The sequence below is a fragment of the Microtus pennsylvanicus genome, chromosome 5 (assembly GCF_037038515.1).
Source record: "Microtus pennsylvanicus isolate mMicPen1 chromosome 5, mMicPen1.hap1, whole genome shotgun sequence".
NCBI classification, from domain to species: Eukaryota; Metazoa; Chordata; class Mammalia; order Rodentia; family Cricetidae; genus Microtus; species Microtus pennsylvanicus.
Window position 1 is genome coordinate 113,741,587 of NC_134583.1, and position 21,618 is coordinate 113,763,204.

At 41.5% G+C, this 21,618-nt stretch overlaps 1 protein-coding gene across 1 annotated transcript; it reads left to right on the forward strand.

Annotated features, from left to right (window-relative positions):
* Nucleotides 1–4,830: 4,830 nt before the first annotated feature.
* Nucleotides 4,831–18,541, forward strand: LOC142851182 (interferon-induced protein with tetratricopeptide repeats 2-like). The gene is made up of 2 exons (XM_075975077.1): nt 4,831–4,978; nt 15,513–18,541. The coding sequence occupies exons 1-2, from the start codon at nt 4,974–4,976 to the stop codon at nt 16,918–16,920; spliced, it is 1,413 nt and encodes a 470-aa protein (XP_075831192.1). The 5' UTR covers nt 4,831–4,973; the 3' UTR covers nt 16,921–18,541.
* The last annotated feature ends 3,077 nt before the right edge of the window (nt 18,542–21,618 follow it).

Below are 21,618 nucleotides of genomic sequence, written 5' to 3' on the forward strand. Positions count from 1 at the left end.
GGGGATTTTCCCTTTGGACCTGACAGTTGTCGTATCTGAACATACCAAGGTTTGTCTCTTTCCATTTGCTTTGCCCATTTTTCCCTTTTTTTCCATCCACCTCCTGTCTTCTTTTCTCCTCTTTTTTCTTCTTCCTTTATTTCTTACTTCTTTTCTCCTTTTCCAGCCCATATTTATTTTCTAGCTAATTCAATTTTTGCATTATTTAATTACTAAAAATACTCAGCTTCAGAGTAGCTGGGATAACAGACCTACCTGCTCCATCTGACCCTGTTCTCTACTCTCCAGTCTCCATTCAGTGAAAAACTCACTCAGTGACTCTTCTGTTCCTTATGCCATTACATAATGTGAGCATATTAGTGACCCCTATTCTTTTAAATTTTAGCTATTATATATTGATTTCCTAACACAGAGCTTTTCCCAACATACACATATGTACATATATGCATAGATGCACACACATGCATGCACTCACACAAGCACATACACATGTACACACATACTAGATAACTCCAAGATTAATGTTTTCTTGAATAACTGGAAACCGTTTTCTAGTCATGTTGAGACAACAGAAAACCAGTACAAGCTGGTCATGATGGTGCATGCTTGTGATCCCAGATCTCCAGGTATTAAGGAAAGGATCATGAGTTCAAAATTTAACTTGCATTACATAGGGAGTTCCTAAAAAAAAAACAGGATCATGTTACATTAAACACAAGCCACAAATACACACACACACAGAGAGAGAGCGAGAGAGACAGAGAGAGAGAGACAGAGAGAGAGAGAAAGAGAACCTTTGACTGAATATTTGATCTACACATTCCTAAGATTCCACTTTCATGCTAAAAGCCCCTACCCTGTATCACCACAAGGTCTATATCACAAATCCTTCAGACACAGTCTTGTGAAAGTCCCTCATTTGCTACATCCTTGACATCACTGAGTTTTTAGAAAACGTGTCACTACACAGTTTTAAGTAGCACTAAAATATTGTTCACACAATGGGCATTTCCTTGATTGTTATGTGTTATTAGATTTTAAATTTCTTATTCACGTTATAATTTTCTTAACCAGTACAGCGTTTTAACTATACAAATGGTTCTTGTCGCGTTTGTTGTGATGACTTATTTTCTGATTACAGTTTTCCCTTTCATGTCGCTACCTCATCTAATCTCAGTCACTTATAATTAAAAGTCTGTTTCAAACTTAGGTACATTGGTGTTAGGTCCAAAGGAAGCTCCAATTCCCTAAGATTCAAGAGGAAGATCATCTATCAAGAAATGAGCTTAACCTAGATTATAGGAGGATTTCTGGTAGCTAGATAAAAGAAATTCCTCAGGAACTTGTGAAACCAGTTCCTATCTGCCAAAAGCAGTCATTTCGCTCACCTGGCAGAAGGGACATATGGCTATCAATGGCACCATCAGCGTATCAAAGCTCATGCTGGTCTCTAAGCTCCATCACTATCACAGTCTCTGATATATATATATTTCAGAGTCCATGTGCTCATCCTAGCCCTTCTCATCTTCTCTTCTTCTCTTGCCCCTTCCAGCTGACAGGCTTTCCTCCTGACGCTACTCATCCTTCTTAACCTGGCTGTTGACATTATTTTCTGCTCTTCTAATCTCACTATCCTCAGCTATTTGTCTGTCTGTCTATCATCCTGTTCTATCTCTATCTCTTGTTATCTATATTTTCTCTCTTATTTCCTCACTCTCAATTGCTTTGTTTACTATGCTGTATCTTGATATTTCCACTATTATTTCCTGATCTCCCACTTCCCTAGTTGGCCGTGGTTAGTCTTTTTCCTTCTGTCTCTGCTCTAGATCCTTCCATGTGTCTCTAGCTGTGCTTTCTCTCTCTCTTGCTCTCCCTGTCTCTCTCTCTCTCCTCTTTCACATTTACAATAAAAACTTAACCATACCAATGAGCTATCACATCATCAGTTACCCCTTGCATATCACCAGGGACTAAGTACTCAACATGTGAATTTCCCAGAGAGAAGATGGGCATAATTCATTCCATAACAGTTCTGTGTGTTGTCTTGCTTTCCTGGTAGATTATAAGATCCAGAAAGTCAGAGACATTGTGCACTCATGCACTCCAAGTGCCTAGAATGCAATTGCAAAGTGCCTAGCACATTTTACTCGATAAACATTTATCGATTATATGAATGAATGGTGAATGAATGAATGAAACAAATACTCTTAGTGTTCTATCAGGAACAGAGGTCAACTGCTCCATGTTAAATTTATTTTTAAGTTTATTTTCTGCTTAGGGCTGTAGAGAAGTCTTTTCGTTGTGTTAAGTTCGTAGTCAAAGACAGCTCATCTGAAATCACAAATTTTACTGTTAAGGGAATTTGTTAGTGGACTGGAGCAATGGCTCAGTGGTTAAGAGTGATTCCTGCTATTACAGATGACCAGCATTCTGATCCTAGCACCAAGTGCAATGCTGGCTCCAGGGGAAGCAATGCCCTTTTCTGGACATAATGCATAATGAAGAGAAGTTTGCCTTCCTTACAGTTAAGAAGCCAGGATGTAGGAGATGAGGGAGTGTCAAGTGCTTTCCTGGTGGGCAATCTCAAGGTGGAAAAGCAAAGAAGAGGAAAGAGCCAGAAAGAAGCAACTGCTCTCCTAGGGAGACCTGCTGCCATGGTAACAGTATTGGTCCATTCATGCTGGGTCATTGGCTCCTATGACTCAGCATCCTACAACCCACAAGGTGCCCCATTCACTACATTGGCACATGGGGATCAAGTTTCTCACAGGAACTTCAGGGGATACATTTGAACCACAGCAAAAGAAATAATGCTGAGTTTATTTCTGTGTTAGTTAAATTTCTGTAATTATAACAAAATACCTGAGGCAACTAACTTAAAAAGAGAAAAGATTTATCTTGGCTCACGGTGTTAGAGGTTTCAGTACTTGGTCACTTGGACCTATAGCAAACACATTATAATGGAGAGAACAGGGCAGAGGAATCTCCTGTCATGTGGTGACCAGAACCTAAGGAATGAGACAGGAAGAGGCTAGGACCCCCAAATCCCTTTCAGAGACATGCCATTATGACCTAATTACTTTCATTGGAACCATTAGTATCATCAGCTGTCAACCAAGACTTTGGGACATGGACCTTCGCGAAAGACATTTAATCAAACTAAAGTACATTCTGATGAAGGAGACAGAGATGCCAAGCTGGTTCACTGCTACATTAACTGCTGAAGTTCATGTGGAAAATCACTTTAAACATTTTGATTTGTCAGCGAGGACAGAAGGAAATGAAGCAGGTGAGAATCTACTTTTAGTAGTGGGTCTTGGTGTGACCTGGAAAACACATGTGGAATTGTGTTATGACCTTTGGACCTTTAGGTCTGTATATTCTGTAATTCTGTTTTCAAGAGTAGTAAAGGGTTTATACTATGGGATGTATTAGATGGCCATGCATATTCAGAGCTCATATAGTCCCAAAGTATCTTTCTGTAGAGAGCCCAGAAAGCCAATGGCTGCTCAGGCCAAGTTGCTGAATGCCTGAGAAAAAAAGGGACCAATGATAACACCCCATTCAAGGACTGAGGCCTGGAAGGCACTTGGATCATTCCTGGTGGAAGTCAGTGTTCAAAGTTTCAAAAACAAAAGTCTTCATGTGAGTCTTCGTGGAATGTTCTTGGGAGAGGGTACTTTACAAACATTCAAGTGGCCCAGTAGGGTTCATCATGGGTGCTCATGCCAGCTTCCCCTCTTCTGCCATGTTTACTGACATTCAGGTTAGGCCTTTTCCGTCTTGTTTGCTTTCTCATTTGCCAGTGTCTCTAGAAACACTTCCACGGACAGAGGCAGACCTGTGCTTTACCAAGACTAGCAGATGGCCAAGATTAACGAACACAAGCATAAATAAGGAAAAGGCAAGGCCAGCACATTTCTCTTTATCACAGATGAGAGCTGCTGAACACCTGGGTTTGCACATGCTGCCCCAGAGGGCGGGTCCCAAGGGAGCCAGGGGTACATAGAGTGCCCTAAACATGATTTGCCTCCATATTGTTAGTGATCATGACAGATCAAGGAATGTCAAACCATTTTAGTCTCTAGAAAAGCAAATATTTAAAGTTTGCCCTTTTTGGATTCTGGTTAACGATTTTGCTTACTAATTACACTAGTTCCTAGGTGCCAGGCATGATTCTGGAACATTTCACTCATTCACCCACTTCATCCTCCCATCACCATGGTGATCTGGTAGCAGTATTGTTTCCAGTTCAGAACAGGAGAAACTAAAGCCTCTAGAGGCAGGAGGTCACTTCCCTCAGGGAGCCACAGCCTAGAAATGTAGGTAAGTGGCTATCAGAATGTGCGTCCATTCAGTCAACATCCGCATTTCAAGTCTCCGCCAGGCCACGGAGTGTGCTCTTATCCTTGAAGGAAAGGAGCTTAGTGAATGAAGCAGAGAAAAATCCTTGCTCCTGGGGAACAGAAACTGTTCCCTACAGTGGCCTCTGGGTCATAGGGGTGAGGAGAGTGAGGATGGACTATTGAGGCAATAATGAGGCCGGATGCTGTGGTAAAGGTTTCCTTCTCCAGGTTGATTACCCTCTCTGTTGCAAATCTAAGACATCAATACTTTCTGACTCACAGCACAAAGCTGGTCCCTGAAAGGCTTGGCTTTTTCTTTCTCTCTTTTTCTTTCTTCCTTTCTTTCTTTCTCTCTCTTTCTTTCTTTTCTTTCTTCTTTGTTTTTGTTTTTTTGGGGTTTTTTTTTTCTCTCTTTCAACTCATTTGTCCATTAAAAGTGACATCCGTTTTACTTTCTGGTTTCGATTTCTCTTCTGTGGGGCCAGCTGCAGAGAAACAGGAAAAGAAACCATCTGCTGGTGATATATAAGGGTCTATAGCTCTTCTTTAGGAGTCGGAGGACGCGATTGTCTGCAGCTGCCTGCAGCCGCTCTGAGCCCTTCAACACAACTGAGAGGCACAGCAACTATGAGGTATGCCCTCCCTTTCTCTGCTGGTGAGGAGAATGCAGTCAGCCTTGATGACAGATGCAAATCCTAAGCAGCCAAGGTCCCAAGAGAGGCCTGTCCTGTTTTTACTTTTCACATCTCTGTCTCTACAGCTGTCATTATGTCATAGAGATGCCCTGTGGCTTCCTCCAGATCTGCTTATCTGGCAGCTGAGAGCTGACATCACAGAGTTGTTTGATCTAGCAGGGACTTCTTAGAAAGATAGATCTGGGAGAATTGTTCTTGTGAATTTCTCTCTCTCTCTCTCTTCCTCTCTCTGTCGCCCGGTTGCAAAATTAAATTGAGAGTATCTAATAAAAATATTATTCAACAGTGTTCTTTTATGATTTCTTTACTTTTAAAAATGTACTTAGATTACTAATGCTGCTTCTCCCTCATCTGAATTTTACTTGCAATTGCTTGATTAATCTCAGAATTGCAGGAGCATTGCTAACTAAAGAGAGCACTGGAAGGAAGGAATTTCCACACACTGCCTCTCAGCTTTGTCTTCTATCTGGTAACTCTATCTCTGGCCCAACAAAAAACATGTTTGGTTGCAAGGTGTAAGGCTGAAAAGCCTAAGAGAGGGGCTGAGTACGGTCAGTACGGTTTAGATATGATCTTTGTCACTTTATGTGGCTTTTCAGCTATCAAGTGTTCAAGTCAGAAACTGCAATATTACAATACATAGCAGATTTATAAACAGCATGGAAAAAGTAAGTGAGAATACACAATATTCCAGAGGCTTCTGTGCTGGGTTAGTTTGTTTCCTGCTTATCTCTTTTTCTGTCTCTGGGTCTAAAGGGAATCTTAAAGGATGAAAAAAATCTTTAAGAGTCACAATGGTACCCTGAGGGGGAAAAGAAGAGTTCTCTGCCACAGAAAAGGCACCAAATGCCTATAAGCCTCTCTGGCAGCCACACTTCCTATCCCTGGCATAAAATTTATAAACCTGAGAGAATTAAATTCAAAGGGAAATTAAAATAATAATATGAAAGTATGAGTAAGCTATCAAAATGAGACATCACCAATGTAAGAAGTAGAAATGGGGTAGGGGTATGAAGACTGCATTTTATTGTAAAATAAAGATTTGAGACATTGCTAGCATATATAATACAATTAATAAATGAGATATCCCAAAGTTGGTAGAATGGGTAAAAATCAAGAATGATTAAAAATAAGATGTAAGCAGTTAAAATGAGCAGATACCCAAAGTACTTTAATCTTATTACAAATCATCAATGTTTGCTGCAAACAAACATGTTTTTTCTTCACAAGAACAAGGAAATAGACTCAATCTAGATGTCCAACAATGATGAATGAATAATGAGGATGTTGTACATACAATGAATTTTATTCAGTCATTAAAAGAAAAAATTAAATGACAAGCCTGTCCTAAGAATGAGCTACCTAAGTAGTTACTTAGTGTTCAGCCCAAAAACCACATACACACAAACAGCAAAGGATGGACTCAGTGGATTCTATTTGTAGATTTGTGAATATATATCCAAAAATATGTAAAAAAAATCTCAAAGAAAAAGAGGCTGTTAATTTGAGAGATGGGGAACATGGGAGAAGTTGGAGGGAAGAGACACATGATTTGCTGGAGGGAAAACAGGGAAAGAGGGAAGTGATACAGTTATATTTTAATTAATATTGTTATGCCCAGATCACATGTCCCCCCCCCAAACCAACTAGGACCCTGAGTCCTGTATGTAAAAGCAAAGAGCTTTTATTCTTACACAAGTTTGCAAATTCCAACTCTCCAAGTGTCCAATATATTGGAATGATCAGAGAGCCCCGCATTTAGTTGGGGTTGGGTTTTTATAGTAGCATGTCGATTGCCTTGGCGGGCTACTTAGTCTAGGGTTAGTAGCCCGCCTGGCAGTTCAGTTATTCCAGGGTCACGGAGAGGCACTACCTGGAAGATATGGGCTAGGAGACAGGAAGAAGGCCGTGCAAAGTTTGTCAAAGCCTCCGTTTATTAGGGACGAGATACAACCTTTTATAGGGTAAGGAGTTGGGGGATGGGCACAGGGTTCTGGGCTCTTGCCGCGTGGTTCACGTTGGTCACATGGTCCGAGTTGGTCACGTAGGCAGGAGGTTATCTTCGGTCAAGTCACAGTAGGCCTGGAAGTTGACACACCTAGTTCTCTAGATAGTTTAGAATGCGGGGTGGGTTCCGCTAACAGATAGCTCTCATTAACAGCCAATTTGGGTGTGGGGTAGGCTCTGTCAATAGAACCATTCTTAACACAATTAGGGGTGTGGGGTTCTCTGCAGACTCCCCAGGGTGATGGTTCCTGTAATGATTTTAGGAGGAAATTGGCTCCTGACAGTAGCAAAGGTAGAGAAGGATTTCTAAGGCTCAGGACCCCTGATTGGCTGACATTTGTCCAGGTGTGTCCTGGCGAAACACAATCCATCTACAACGGTTGGAGTGTTAGGAATTTTTTTTGGATGCTTTGCTTCTGGGTGGTGTCATGTTATGGCTTTTCCTGGAACCAGGTACTACCTGCCATGGCAGCTATGTGGCCTGGGCCCCATGTGTGGACAGGCTTCCCTGGGTTCGACAGGGCCTGGGCCCCATAATGTTGTGCCCAGGCTGCCATGCACCCAACAAAAAAAATGCTTTATTAAAGAACAAAATGATATTATGCAATTTGCAGGGAAATGGATGGAACTAGAAAATATTAAGTAAGAAAATCCAGGTTCAGAATGGCAAACATTGCATGTTCTCTCCCGTTTCTCATTTGTAAATCTTAGCTTTACAAATGTGTAATTATATGAATGTGTGTAGATGTCAGGGAACTAGAAATAGAGTCAGGATCAGGAAAAGACAGAAAAGAGGCATTAAAAGAGAGTAGGGAGAGCGAGTGTTCCAGAACACGTATGATATAAAAGAGAGGGGGAGGGAGGCACCAGAGCACATATGATATAAAAGAGAGGGAAAGGAAGGCACCAGGGTACATGTGATATAAAAGAGAGGGGAAGGGAGGCACCAGAGCACATGTGATATAAAAGAGAGGGGGAGGGATGTACCAGAGCACATGCAACATAAAGTGAAAGTGGGAACACATCACATGGAGGCTTTGAGACAGGAATGAGGGCAATGAAACAAAGAGAAGAAGGCAGGGGAAGGGCATCCAATGCAAAGATGTAAAATAAAAGAATTTAAAACAAAGGTAGTAACTATCTTTTAACAATAAATGGTTAGCAGAGTAATCCAACAGCAGAAGAGAGTAAAAATATTTAAATGAAAGACACAACTAATGTGATAAAATTTCAAGAAGCTAGACTAAATAAAGAAAGCACATTAAAGGTATATTAAAAATTGGAGTGGGGATGGAGAGACAGATTGGCAATTACAAACAAATACTGCCCTTCTAGAGGAGTAGAGATCTGTTCCCTGATCCCATATCAGATGACTGACAACTAACTGTAGTTCCAATTCCAGCGAATACAGTGCCCTCTGCTGGCCTCTGTGGACATCACACTGGCATGCTCATACCCCTACATAGACATACACACCTACTTCTTAAAAATCTTGTAGATAAAGAAAAGAAACAGATGAGTCCCACAATCCCTACTCTTTGCTTCCTGATTCCCTGGGAAGTGAGGAGGTCCAGTCACATGCTTTTGCTGTCATAGAATCCACCAATCCTTCTCTGTCAAGATGGACAGAACCCTTTTATATCACAAATCAAAATAAATCATTCTTTCTTAAATTTTTTTAAAATTTAGAATAATGGGAAATAGAAAACAATTGGCTTTTAGAAGAGAACTGAAAGAAATAAAGTGGATTTGAGTTTCTAAGATAACAGAGAATTTAAACTCATCTCTGTGAATGTCAATAGAATACAAACATGTAGTTAAGATTTTCAAATTTCAATGGTGGATAAGAAGTTAAGAGTAAAGAAGTGATTTTTTTAAATTTATTTTTTAAATTTCAGTTTACATTCAACCATAGTTCTCTGTTGCACCCCTCCTCCCACCCCTCACCTCTCCCCAGCATTCCTCCCAACGGGTAAGGGCTCCCAATGGGAGTCAACAGAGTCTGCTATATTGAGTTGGGGCAAGACCAAGCCCCTTCCCTCTGCATTAAGGCTGAGCAAGGCATCCCACCATAGAGAATGTGTAGTAGTAGGAGCGGCGGGCTGAGTCCCCGCACCCGGCCGCCTGAACGGCTAGCTTTACACGAAATAATTACACGGAAACTGTATTCTTTTAAACACTGCCTGACCCATTAGTTTCAGTTTTTTATTGGCTAGCTTTTACATATTGATCTAACCCATTTCTATTAATCTGTGTAGCCCACAAGCTGGCTTACCAGGAATGATCTTAACCTTCGTCTGTCTGGAGTGGGAGAACCATGGCGACTCCTTGACTCAGCTTCTTTCTCCCAGCATTCCATTCTGTTTACTCCGCCTACCTAAGGGTTGGCCTATCAAATGGGTCTAGGCAGTTTCTTTATTAATAAGAAATCACTCCCACATCATTTCCCCTTTTTCTGTTTAAACAAAAAAGAAAGGCTTTAATTTTAACATAATAAAATTACATATAGCAAAACAGTTATTAAGCAAGAATCACAGTTACAATATTTATATCTATTTTATCTTTTATCATAACAATGGAAAACTATAACTACCTATCCATTCTTCAACTCCATCAAAGACTCCAGAAGGATATAATATTACCTAAGTAAACAAGAAAATGACAGAGACATCTCGCTGCCTGTACAGTCATCCAAAGTTCCTCTGTACCATTGGGGCATCCATCTTTAGCCTTCAGCAGACATTTCCATGAAGCAGGCAATTTCAAAGACAGTTCAGTCACTATCTGCTGTGTCCTGCAGAATGTCTCACAGACTCTTTCATGAGTCATGAACCCCAAAAGACCGTCTCACCTTTAGGTAAGTTCAGCAGTCCTCTCTCTGCGGGTTCTCTGTGTCCATTTTATGCAACAGTCCAGGCAAGAGCAGTTTCTTGCCCAAATGGCTATCAAACTCCATAAGGATCCTCTTCGATGCCCATCTTCCTCTCGAAGTAGATTGGTGCCGCCAGGAGCAGACATGTCTCATTGTCATGAAAAGTCCTAAGTTATTAAAATATTTTAAATGCCATATTCTGTAGCCTTTGAGAGATATGAAGAATGCCTATCTGAAATATATCTCTATATATCTAGAAAATCTAAGTAACATGACTACAAACTTGACTATTATTTATGATTGTCCATCAACAACCTATATTTCCTAATTATACATTACATTTTAAAAATGAACTACACAATCACACCTTATTCAAGATCAAAAATACATATACATATAACAAAATTGACCTTAAAATCCATACCAATGCAAATTATTTATACCTATATCATATCCCCCTTTAAATGTAAAAGAACATTTATAAACAATTTTTGGGAATATGGGCGCAGTTTTTTCTCTCCAAACTGCTTTCTGCTGAATGGGGGCGTCGTTAATTAGATCTTTCATGGTATAACCTGTGTGCTAGTTTCATCTCAGTTGGCAGTTGAGCGAAGCAATTTTTTGAAGATGTCACAACAACCTTTCAGGAGGGCGTGGTCTATCATACCAAATTGTAATAGAAGAAATCCACAGGGTCTGGTCTTCTGTGAAAACAAAAGAAGACCCTCTCCAAAGCATCATATTCTTAGACCCAAATTTTGAAATCGTAATACCCTTATATCCATTCTGGTTTAGCTTGGCAGCCCATGTAATGAAATGTCTCTCTGTACTTAGCTCCTTTAGAGTCAAAAATTTTAAAGAAAGCACAATGTACATAATCCAGACTCTCTGTGAATTTTTCATTTTTACGTGGCTTATTTTTCTTTATTTCTTTTAATCTCTTAACTATCTGTACTCTGTCTCTTTAAAGACTTTACCTTTTTTTTTAAACCATTAACTTTATTCTCTATATTCTTTTTTTCTCTCTCTCAAGCCTACGTACATTCATCCAACAGTATGGTCTTTTATGTCTGAATCTGTTTTATTGTGAAGCTGTAACATTTTTTTATTATCCAGGAGCATTTCTTAAAATGTTAAGCAGTTCTTAAAAACTTAAGTTGCACCATGTACAGGTAATACGGTAATAAGGTACAGCCTGTTTCCTGCCCAGTCTAAACCTTAACTGCGCTGTTTTTATGGTAATTACGGTAGTTCCTACCTGAGACCAGCACAGTTCAGCATGGTGGAGCTGAGCAGCTCCTGCCTCAGAGCCATTTGGTGCCCCTGAGCCACACACAGTTCCAGGCACACAGCAGTCCACATTGCCATCAACCAAGCCGTAGAGCTTTACTCCAAATGCTCCATTCAAAAGCTCTGTCTCCCACAGGGACCAGACAGAGATCGCAATGGCGGCACAGCCCAGAAAGCTGGCATTTTAAAACAGCCAGTTTTTTCCTGCTGCTGAGTCAGGACAATTTCTTTGCGGCGCGCAACCCACAAACAGCAAAAAGCTGTCTTAAATTCTCTCTCTCTCTCTCTCTCTCTCTCTCTCTCTCTCTCTCTCTCTCTCTCTCTTCTCTCTCTCTCTCTCTCCTTTTTAAGCCCTCTCAGGTTTTACGTGGAGTTCATTAGCACGTTGGGTGCCACTCTGTAGTAGTAGGAGCGGCGGGCTGAGTCCCCGCACCCGGCCACCTGAACGGCTAGCTTTACACGAAATAATTACACAGAAACTGTATTCTTTTAAACACTGCCTGACCCATTAGTTTCAGTTTCTTATTGGCTAGCTTTTACATATTGATCTAACCCATTTCTATTAATCTGTGTAGCCCACAAGCTGGCTTACCAGGAATGATCTTAACCTGCGTCTGTCTGGAGTGGGAGAACCATGGCGACTCCTTGACTCAGCTTCTTTCTCCCAGCATTCCATTCTGTTTACTCCGCCTACCTAAGGGTTGGCCTATCAAATGGGTCTAAGCAGTTTCTTTATTAATAAGAAATCACTCCCACATCAAGAATGGGCTCCAAGAAGCTAGCTCATGCACCAGGGACTGATCCTAGTCCTCCTACTTCCAGGGGTCCCTCACATAGTCTAAGTTTCACCACTGTCTCCCACAATGGAGGGCCTAGTTTGGTCCCAGGGAAGTTCCACAGCTGTCAGTCTAGAGTTTTTGAGTATCCATAAGCTTGGTTCTGCTGTCTCTTTAGATTTCTCCATTATGATCTTGACCTCCCTTGTTCATATATTCCCTCCTTTTTCTCTTTGATTAGATTCCTGGAGCTTGGCTTGGTGCTTGGTTGTAGAAACCTGGGTCTAGTTCCTACTGGATGAAGGCTCTATGATGATAGTTGACATATTCACCAATCTGATTAGAGAGGAAGACCAGTTTGGGCATTCTCTTGAATGGTATTAGCTGGAAGTATTAGCTAAGGTCATTTTTGTGGATTCTTGGGAATTTCTCTAGCACCAACTTTCTCCCTTACCCCATAGTAGCTCTGTCTATCAAGATCTCTCTTTCATTGCTCTCTCTTTCCAACCCTCTCCCCCCTCAACCATCCCTTTCTCTCATGTTCTCATCACCCATCCTCTCCCTGTTACCGTATACCCTTGCCTGCAGTTTACCCAGGAATTACTCGTCTACTTCCCCTTCCCAGGGAAATCCATGTGTACCTATTAGGGTCTTTCTTGTTACCTAACCGCTGGAACTGAGGATTGTGCTCTGTTACCCTTAGCTTTATGTCACAAATCCACTTACGAGTGAGTACATACTTTGTTTCTCTATCTGAATCTGGGTTACCTCACTAAGAATGTTTTTTTTCTAGTTCCATCCTTTTGCCTGTCTAGTTCTATTTCATGATGTCATAGTATTTTACACCTAAGTAATACTCCATTGTGCAAATATACCACATTTTCTTATCCATTTTTAGGAAGGAGGAGCCCACTTGTTTGTCCCAGCAGCTCAGCTAGCTTACACCTGAAATAACCACATAGAAACTGTATTAAATAAAACACTGCTTGGCCATTAGCTGTAACGTCTTATTGGCTAACTCTTATATATTAATTTAACCGATCTCCATTAATCTGTGTATCGCCACATGGCAGTGGCTTACCAGAGATTCTATCCAGTGTCTATCTTAGGTGGAGGATCCATCGTTTCTCTGACTCTGCCCTTATCCTCCCAGCATTCAGTTCTGTTTTCCCTGTTTACCTAAGTTCTGCCCCATCAAAAGGCCAAGGTAGTTTCTTTATTCATTAACCAATCAAAGCAACGCATGTACAGAAGTACCTCCTATACCCATCCATGCTTCAGTTGAGGGGCATCCAGGTTGTTTCCAGTTTCTGACTATTTTGAATATTGCTACTATGAACATTGTTGAGCAAAAGTCCTTACAGTATGATTGAGTATCCTTTGGGTATATATGCCCAGGAGTGGTATTGCCAGGTGTTGAGGTAGATTGATTCCCACTTTTGTGAAAAACTGCCATACTGATTTCCAAAGTGGCTGTGCAAGTTTGCATTCCCAGTGAAGGAATGTTCTCCTGACTTCATATCCTCTCCAGCATAAGAAGTCCTCAGTATTTTTGATCTTAGTCATTCTGACAGGTATAAGATTGTATCTCAGAGTCATTTTGATTTGCATTTCCCTGATGATTAAGAATGTTGACCAATTCCTCAAATGTTTTTCGGGCATTTGAGATTCTTCTAATGAGAATTCTGTTTAGCTCTGTACCCGATTTTTCAATTGGATTATTTTCTATTTTGATATCTAGTTCTTTCTGATATTCTTTTTTTTAATATTTATTTATTTATTATGTATACAATATTCTGTCTGTGTGTATGCCTGCTGGCCAGAAGAGGGCACCAGACCTCATTACAGATGGTTGTGAGCCACCATGTGGTTGCTGGGAATTGAACTCAGGACCTCTGGAAGAGCAGGCACAGCTCTTAACCTCTGAGCCATCTCTCCAGCCCCCATTTTCTGATATTCTTTATATATTTTAGAGATCAGCCCTCTGTCAGGTGTAGGGTTCCTGAAGATCTTTACCCATTCTGTAAGCTGTCGTACTGTCTTATTTACCATGTTCTTTGCCTTACAGAAGATTTTCCATTTCAAAAAGTCCCATTTATTGACTATTCTTCTCTGTGTCTGTGATACTGGTGTTTTATTTAGGGAGTAGTCTCCTGTGCCAGTGAGTTCAAGGCTATTCTCCACTTTCTCTTCTATCAGGTTCAGTTTAACTGGATTTATGTAGAGGTTGTTGATCCATTTGGACTTGAGTTTTGCACATGGCGATAGTTATGCATCTATTTGTAATCTAATACATGTTGACATCCAGTTATGCAAGCTCCATTTGTTAAAGATGCTTTCTTTTTTCCACTGTACTATGTTGCTGTCTTTATTAAAAAACAAACAAACAAGTGTTTATAGGTGTGTGGATTAATGTCAGGGTCTTCGATTCGATTCCATTGGTCCATGTATGTGTTTTTATATCAATAGAAAGCTATTTTTGTAACTATAGCTCTATAGTAGAGTTTGAAGTCAGGTATGGTGATGCCTCTGGACGAACCATTCTTGTAAGGATTGTTGAAACTACTCTGGGTTTTTTGTTTTCCATATGAAGTTGAGTTTTGTTCTTTCAAGGTCTGTGAAGAATTGTGGTGGAATTTTGTAAGAAGAAATTCAGTTACTATCTCTAAACACAAAGCTCCAGGAATAATACTGAAGCTGTACTGCGGTTCACAGACCCTCCAACACAAAGGCGGGAGCTAGCTAACAGAAACAGTTTTTCTAGGAAACCCAAACACCATCTAGGACTAATTCACTTCCTTCTGTCAGTGTTTCTGCCTAAAATGAGCAAACTCTTGTATCATTATAAGTAATTCAGACATATGACTGTCAGGAGCCAATTTCCTCCTAAAATCATTGCAGGAACCGTCACCCTGGGGAGTCTGCAGAGAACCCCACACCCATAATTGTGTTAGGAATCCAAATTGGCTGTTACTGAGAGCTATCTGTTAGCAGAACCCACCCCACATTCCAAACTATCTAAAGAACTAGGTGTGTCATCTCCTAGTTGTGACTTCTTGGCCTAGGTGACCTGACCGAAGGTAACCTCCTGCCTACGTGACCAACTAGGACCACGTGACCAACGTGAACCACGCGGCAAGAGCCCAAGCCCCTGTGCCCATCCCCCAACTCTTTACTCTATATAAGTTGTCCCCCATCTCTAATAAATGGAGGCTTTGACACAAAAGCCTGCTTACCCTCCTCCCTGTCTCCTAGCCCATATCTTCCAGGTAGTGCCTCTCCGGGACCCTGGAATAACTGATTGCAGGGTGGGTTACAACCCCTAGACTGAGTAGCCCACCCAAAAGGCAATCAACATATGACAAATACTGAAATAAAAGAAAGGGAAGCGTGTGCCTTGGTTATGTTTGGATGAACTCTCCTTAGAAGGAAAGGAATATTTGCTGTGATCCCACTCCTTGACAGATGAACGTGTGTTGTCTCCCAAATGACTGTTTCTTTTTTTTTTTTTTTTTTTGTCCCACAGCACAACCATAGAGAAATCCTTGGAGAGCAGGCTCCAGCAGCTAAAATGCCATTTCACCTGGAACTTGAAAGAGAGAGAGGAGACCGTGGATGAGTTTGAGAACAGGGTGTTTAACAAGGTTGAATTTCAGAACAGTGAGTGTAAAGCCACGATGCGCAACATCCAGGCCTATATCAACCACCTCAGAGGCCAAAACGAGGCAGCGCTGAAGTGTTTAGAGGATGCTGAACGTTTCATTCAGCAACAGTATCCTGACCAAGTAGAAATCAGAAGTCTGGTCACCTGGGGAAACTACGCTTGGGTTTACAGTCACACGGGCCAACTCTCAAAAGCACAGGCTTATCTTGATAAGGTGAGAGGGGTCTGTGAGAAGTTTTCCAGTCCCTATAGGATCGAGAGTCCTGAGCTTGACTGTGAGGAAGGGTGGGCCCGATTAAAGTGCACCCATAACCAAAATGAGAGAGTGAAGGTGTGTTTTGAGAAGGCTCTGGAAAAGGACCCAAAGAACCCAGAATTCACCTCTGGATGGGCCATGGCATGCTACCGTCTGGACTACTGGCCAGCACAGCAGGACTCTATTGGTTCCTTGAAACAAGCTATTAGATTATCTCCTGACCACCCTTATCTTAAGGTCCTCAGGGCACTGAAGCTTGAGGGAGTGCCTAAAACCCAAGGACAGAAACTAGTTGAAGAAGCCTTAAGGAAAGCTTCAGGTGCGACAGATGTGCTGCTCAGTGCAGCCAAGTTTTATTACAAGACAAATGACAGGGTCAGAGCTATGCAGCTGCTTACAAAGGCTTTAGAATACCTGCCAAACAATGCCTATGTGAATTACTATATTGGGTGCTGCTACAGGTCAAAAGTCCTTGAAATATTTCATAGAAGAGAAACTGCATTTAATGAGAATCAAAAGAAGTTTGAGGAACTAACAAAACAGGCGATTAAATATTTAAGGAAAGCAGAGAAGACCAAGGAGATGCTGAAAAATTCCTGTAGCTACCTAGCTAGGCTTTATACCATGGCAAACCAGTATGAAGAAGCCAATTATTACTTCCAGAAGGAATTCAAGAAGGATCTCAGTCCAGGCCTTAAACAGTTGCTCCACCTACAGTATGGCAATTTCCAGTTGTTTCAAATGAAGTGTGAAGAAAAGGCCATCCATCATTTTATGGAGGGTGTGAAAATAAGGCGGAAGACGGAGACTAAAGGAAAAATGATAAGCAAACTTCAAGAAATTGCCCTAAGGCGACTTTCTGAAAATGAATTTGATTCTGAGGCCTTGTACATCTTGGTGTTTCTTCGGGAGTTGCATGAAGAAGGCAAGCAAGCTGCTAAAGAAGCTGAGAGGGTGCTGGATGCTGAGAAGGCTGCTCCTTCAGCATCTTTGCATGAAAATGGGGACCAGTAGGGGTGACAGGGTGCCTGCAGTGCTACTGCTGGCAGGAAACTGAAACCCTTACCAAGTTGCCATTCAATGTAATTAACAACTTCGTGGACAGGAACCCTTCTGAATTGCTGGATCAGAGAGAGCTTTGAGAGAGGAACCAGTTGGAGCCATAGACACAAGAGCCTGGCAAACAGCCTAGGTTGCTTTTTATTTCTTAGAAATAGTTCCCATGGTAGCAATTCTTTCATCACCTTCTTTGGATGCTTCCCTTGGGTCTGTTTCTGTATTTATGCAAAGCAGCCAAATTCCTCAAATGGGTGAGTTTTCCATCCTTGAGTTATTTTACCAATTGTACAGTCTTGTTCTATATAGATAACAGTGCCCATCAAAAAACTCAAGAGCTAGGGGCAGTTGCTCAAGACAATAATTCCAGCACTTGGGAGCTGAGACAGGAGGATTACCATGAGTTTGAAGTTAGTCTGAGCATGACCTGGAATGGGTGGTGGAGGGTGGTGAGAATTATCCATGTAAATATTTAATGATTATGTACATTATCTTGTTAGTTTGGATTGTACATGCCTATATAGCCACTATCAGCACACATTTCTAAAGCACGGAAGCTAGGGATTTTGTTTTACTGTATAATTTCAAAGCTCACAAAATAGTGCTCAATATTAGTTGAGCTCAAAATAGAAACTGAATGGTGAGTTCCAGATCTAAAAACAAACAAAAACAACAGAAGCTGATAAACAAAATCCTTCCTCCAATTTACCAGCCAGTCATCAATTTACAGTGTCCTATAAACATGAGTTCGATTGCAACATTAACTCAGATGGCGACCTAATCTGGAAACTGAGGACAGAGAAAGTAAGAAGGGCCGTATCTGTGCAAACTAATAGAGTCAGACGATTACATTGCCAGACTTGTGGGAGGCACATGGGGAGACTTCTCAACTCTGCTCTCCCTACGAGGGTGGAGCTGCATGAAAATAAGGGGAGTCTGTCTACCATAGTGACAATTGAAATAAATATTTATTTCAAACTTAAGTGGAAACTTAAGAAGGACACTGGGTGGGAGAATAACTTGGTAACTGAGGCCTGGTGGTAGGAAATGGCATGGGTACTGGAGGGAGAATTCTTTCCTCCATTAGAAATGTTGCAAACCAAGGAATAGAAAAGCTTCTTTGAACTCTGAAAAATACTCAGGAACATCAGGAAACTGATGACAGGTGTTTCCTCGGTAGATCTGCAATGGCCTAAACATTAAGGTTGATGTGCTGCAGCAGAGAGGCGATTGGCCCATCGTGAGGCTGGCAACCGCCTCTGGGGTAGAAATGATTCTCTATCGGCATTGGTTTGCTTATAAGTATATAGGAACATTTTTCAGCAATCAAAATGTATTAGCTTAATAGGTTCTTAAAACTGAATGTTCTAACAGCTGTAACAATGTTCCCTGTTATTTTAAATATTAAAGGGTTTTGTATGCACTTACGTCCACCAGTAGACAGCATTTGAATTTATTTGTTAATAAATAACACATGATAGAACATTGAGCAGTGTTCTGGTTGAATAAAAATTTTACTCTACTCTCACTGTCTTAGACTTAAGTACTACTAATAAAGAGTGGCATTAATTATTTTGCAGCCTGAAGTGTCTGTTCTTTTTATATTTGATGGCTGATATCTGCACAGGAACACACTTGATCTTGACTTTTATCCTTTTTCCCTTCCTGTTGCAGGGATAAAACACAGGCTTGAGGGTCTATATAGCTAACAAGTTACAGTCTATTGCTGAGGGAAGCCCAGACAGGAATTCAAGGCAAGAACCCCGTTAAAGACCCTGGATAGATTATAGGACATAGCTGGACCACATCTTCAGGGAATGGCATTCCTCTCCCTAAGGCTATACGAGGATGTGACAATTTATGAATCAGACATAAAAACCTGTGATGCTGATATTTCTTAAGAGGGGACTGTGGGAAGGAACCCAGAAATGCCTGCACTTTTTCTCCACTTCTAGAGAGGAGATAGGTCACATGACATTCCTAGGCCTCAGATACTTCTCCGAAGGAAAATAGCATCATTGTGCCTTATACAACCTTGAACAGGCTGGACTGTGAGTAAGGCTTCTGTGATGAAATGCAAACTCGTGTCTGTTAGCAAAGAAGCTGTAACAGTAAATGTGACCCTAGTAGTGCGGTTGGCACACGTGTGCCCTCCTGCCTTGGGTCCCTTGGCTTCCCGTTTCACTCCTTCTGCATCAGTCAAGAGAGGTGATTTGGTCACTTTCTCACATCTTTTCTCATATATTCACCAAGGTAAGTGATAATCCCCAACAAAGCTGCCCTAAGTGCTAACAAGCAAGCCTGTAAGATGCTGGCACTCGACCTGCTGTTCATCTTGCTCCAACCCTACATACGAACATTGTTTGACCACAAGCCTGCTTATGTATGTCTCCGATCCCTGCTTGGGTTGGCACTCTGAGTGTCTTGGGTGTATTTGTGTGAGTGAAGGAGCGAGAAAACGTCTGTCATCTCTAGCTTGCTTTCAAGTAATGACTTCCCGTGGTGAAAAGCCCCCTCTCAGCTTCTTCTTGTTGTCCTTTTTCTCTGTCAGGGTCACAGCCAGTGGACTGAGTCGTGACTGCTTTCATTCCCCCCATCCCACCCCAACTCCCTGACACTTCTCCCTGGCTGTGGCAGACACCTGAGAGAAATCATGAAGGAGGGAGGGTGGATTTTGACTGATGGTCTCAGGTTGCAGCTGTGATTTGTTGGCTGTGTATTTTCTGGGATTGTAGCGGCAGAGGGACATGCTGAAGGGAACACTCATGCCGTGGAGTCCAGGAAGGCAGGAGTGAGGCGAAGGATGGCCTGAGACAAGGTCGCATCCCCAAGTACGTGCGTCCAGTGATCTACTTCATCCACAAGTTTCCACCACTCTCCGGTGAGGCCATCATGTTAGGAAACTCAGTGGTTGGAACTCTTGGGAGCCTCCAGACCTGTCGAAGTGGGAGCCTTTCTGGAACATTCCATGTCCAAACCACATCAGTCCATGCCAGTAGACTCACATTATCTTCATGTAGTGAGAGCAGAAACCACAGGAGTGTTTCAGTCTCATTGAGATTTGTTTTAGTTAGCATGGGTACTATTAGCTCGACACTAACCGGGGGATGGGGGTTCCAACTAAAGACTACATAACCTCTGCCCTCCTTTCTCACAACATTACCCCATCACCTATCTCAGAGAAGAATCTTAGGCTTAGCAAGTAAGAAAATTTTCTCTGATTTACAATGTGGCTGCCTCTTTGCTGGGAATTGCACTTTTGTATGAGGTGGGGCTTCAGAGGAAACCTGACTGAGATTCTTAGATGTACTGAAATACAGCAGGCATCAGACATTCTCATTTGTCCACTGCCCCTCCCTTTAGATACCTAGTGCAAGGACTTAAGATTGGAAATCAGGATGGGATTTATTAAAGGTTTGTAAAACTCAGTGCCACTTCCGCCTTTCCTCTTCAGGAACTATTGGGCCAGTTTTGCAAAGCAGAGTATGGAGCACGCAAATGGAACACCACCCCAAGCCCGGCATTCCGGCCTCATCTGTTGAAAAAAACTAGAGCGTGCCACAGTTTGCATCATTTCTGAACTGGATGAATTTTTTAAACAGAAATTCTATCCCATCCTGAATCCAGAAGTTCCTGAGATACTTGTAGGCTGCTGCATGTTGCGCTCAACTATTTGCACAGATCATAATCTAATCAGGATCTCCTAGAAAGCTTCTCTGATTCCCTTGCAGCAACCTCTGTCTTTACATTAAATTTAATGGGCTGCAGGAATGATTCAGAAATAAGTGTTTGGTGCTCTTTCAGAGGACCCAGATTGTTTTCAGCACCCATACAGGTGACTCACAACTGCTTGCAATTCCACCTCCAGGGAATCTGATGCCCTTTCTGGCCTCTGGATATTTATACCCATGCACTTGTGGAAACACACACATGTAATTAAAAATTAATAAAAGCAAAACATTAATTAAAAATACAATTCATTTAAATAAAAAAGAGTAAAAACTCAAATTATGTATCCTTAGACACATAACCCCTCAGTCCCTCACTCCATTGCAACCTGGGTATAACCCTCAGGTCTTTGATTCCTGAGTTCATTTTTAGGTTCTCCAAATACATGAAATCCTGTGATATTTTCTCTGTGTCTAGGCTGTTTTGCTTCCTATTAGAACCTTCAGACACATTCATGTTGCTGGAAATATCAGAATCTTCTTCTTTTAAAGACTGGGTAGTATTTTAGTGTGTGTGTGTGTGTGTGTGTGTGTGTGTGTGTGTGTGTGTGTGTGTGTTTTATGCATTCCATTTTATGTAGTGTGTACATGTTTATGTGCTTGTGCATTTTGTTGTGTGTAAATGTGTGTGCTTCTGCATACCACGGTGTATGTACATGTGTGTATGTGCTTTTATATATATAATATTACATAAACACTGTATTTTCTTTATTCATATATTGATGGACATTAAGTTGCTTTCAGTCTTTCAGTTAGGACTTTTATTGCTGTGAAAAGACACTGAGATCATGGCAACTGCTATAAAGTAAAACATTTAATTGGGGGTGGATCACTTACAGTTTCAGAGGTTCAGTCATTATCATCACGACAGGGAGTATGGCAGTGTGCAGGCAGATGTGGTACTGGAGCCAGGAATGCTACATCTTGC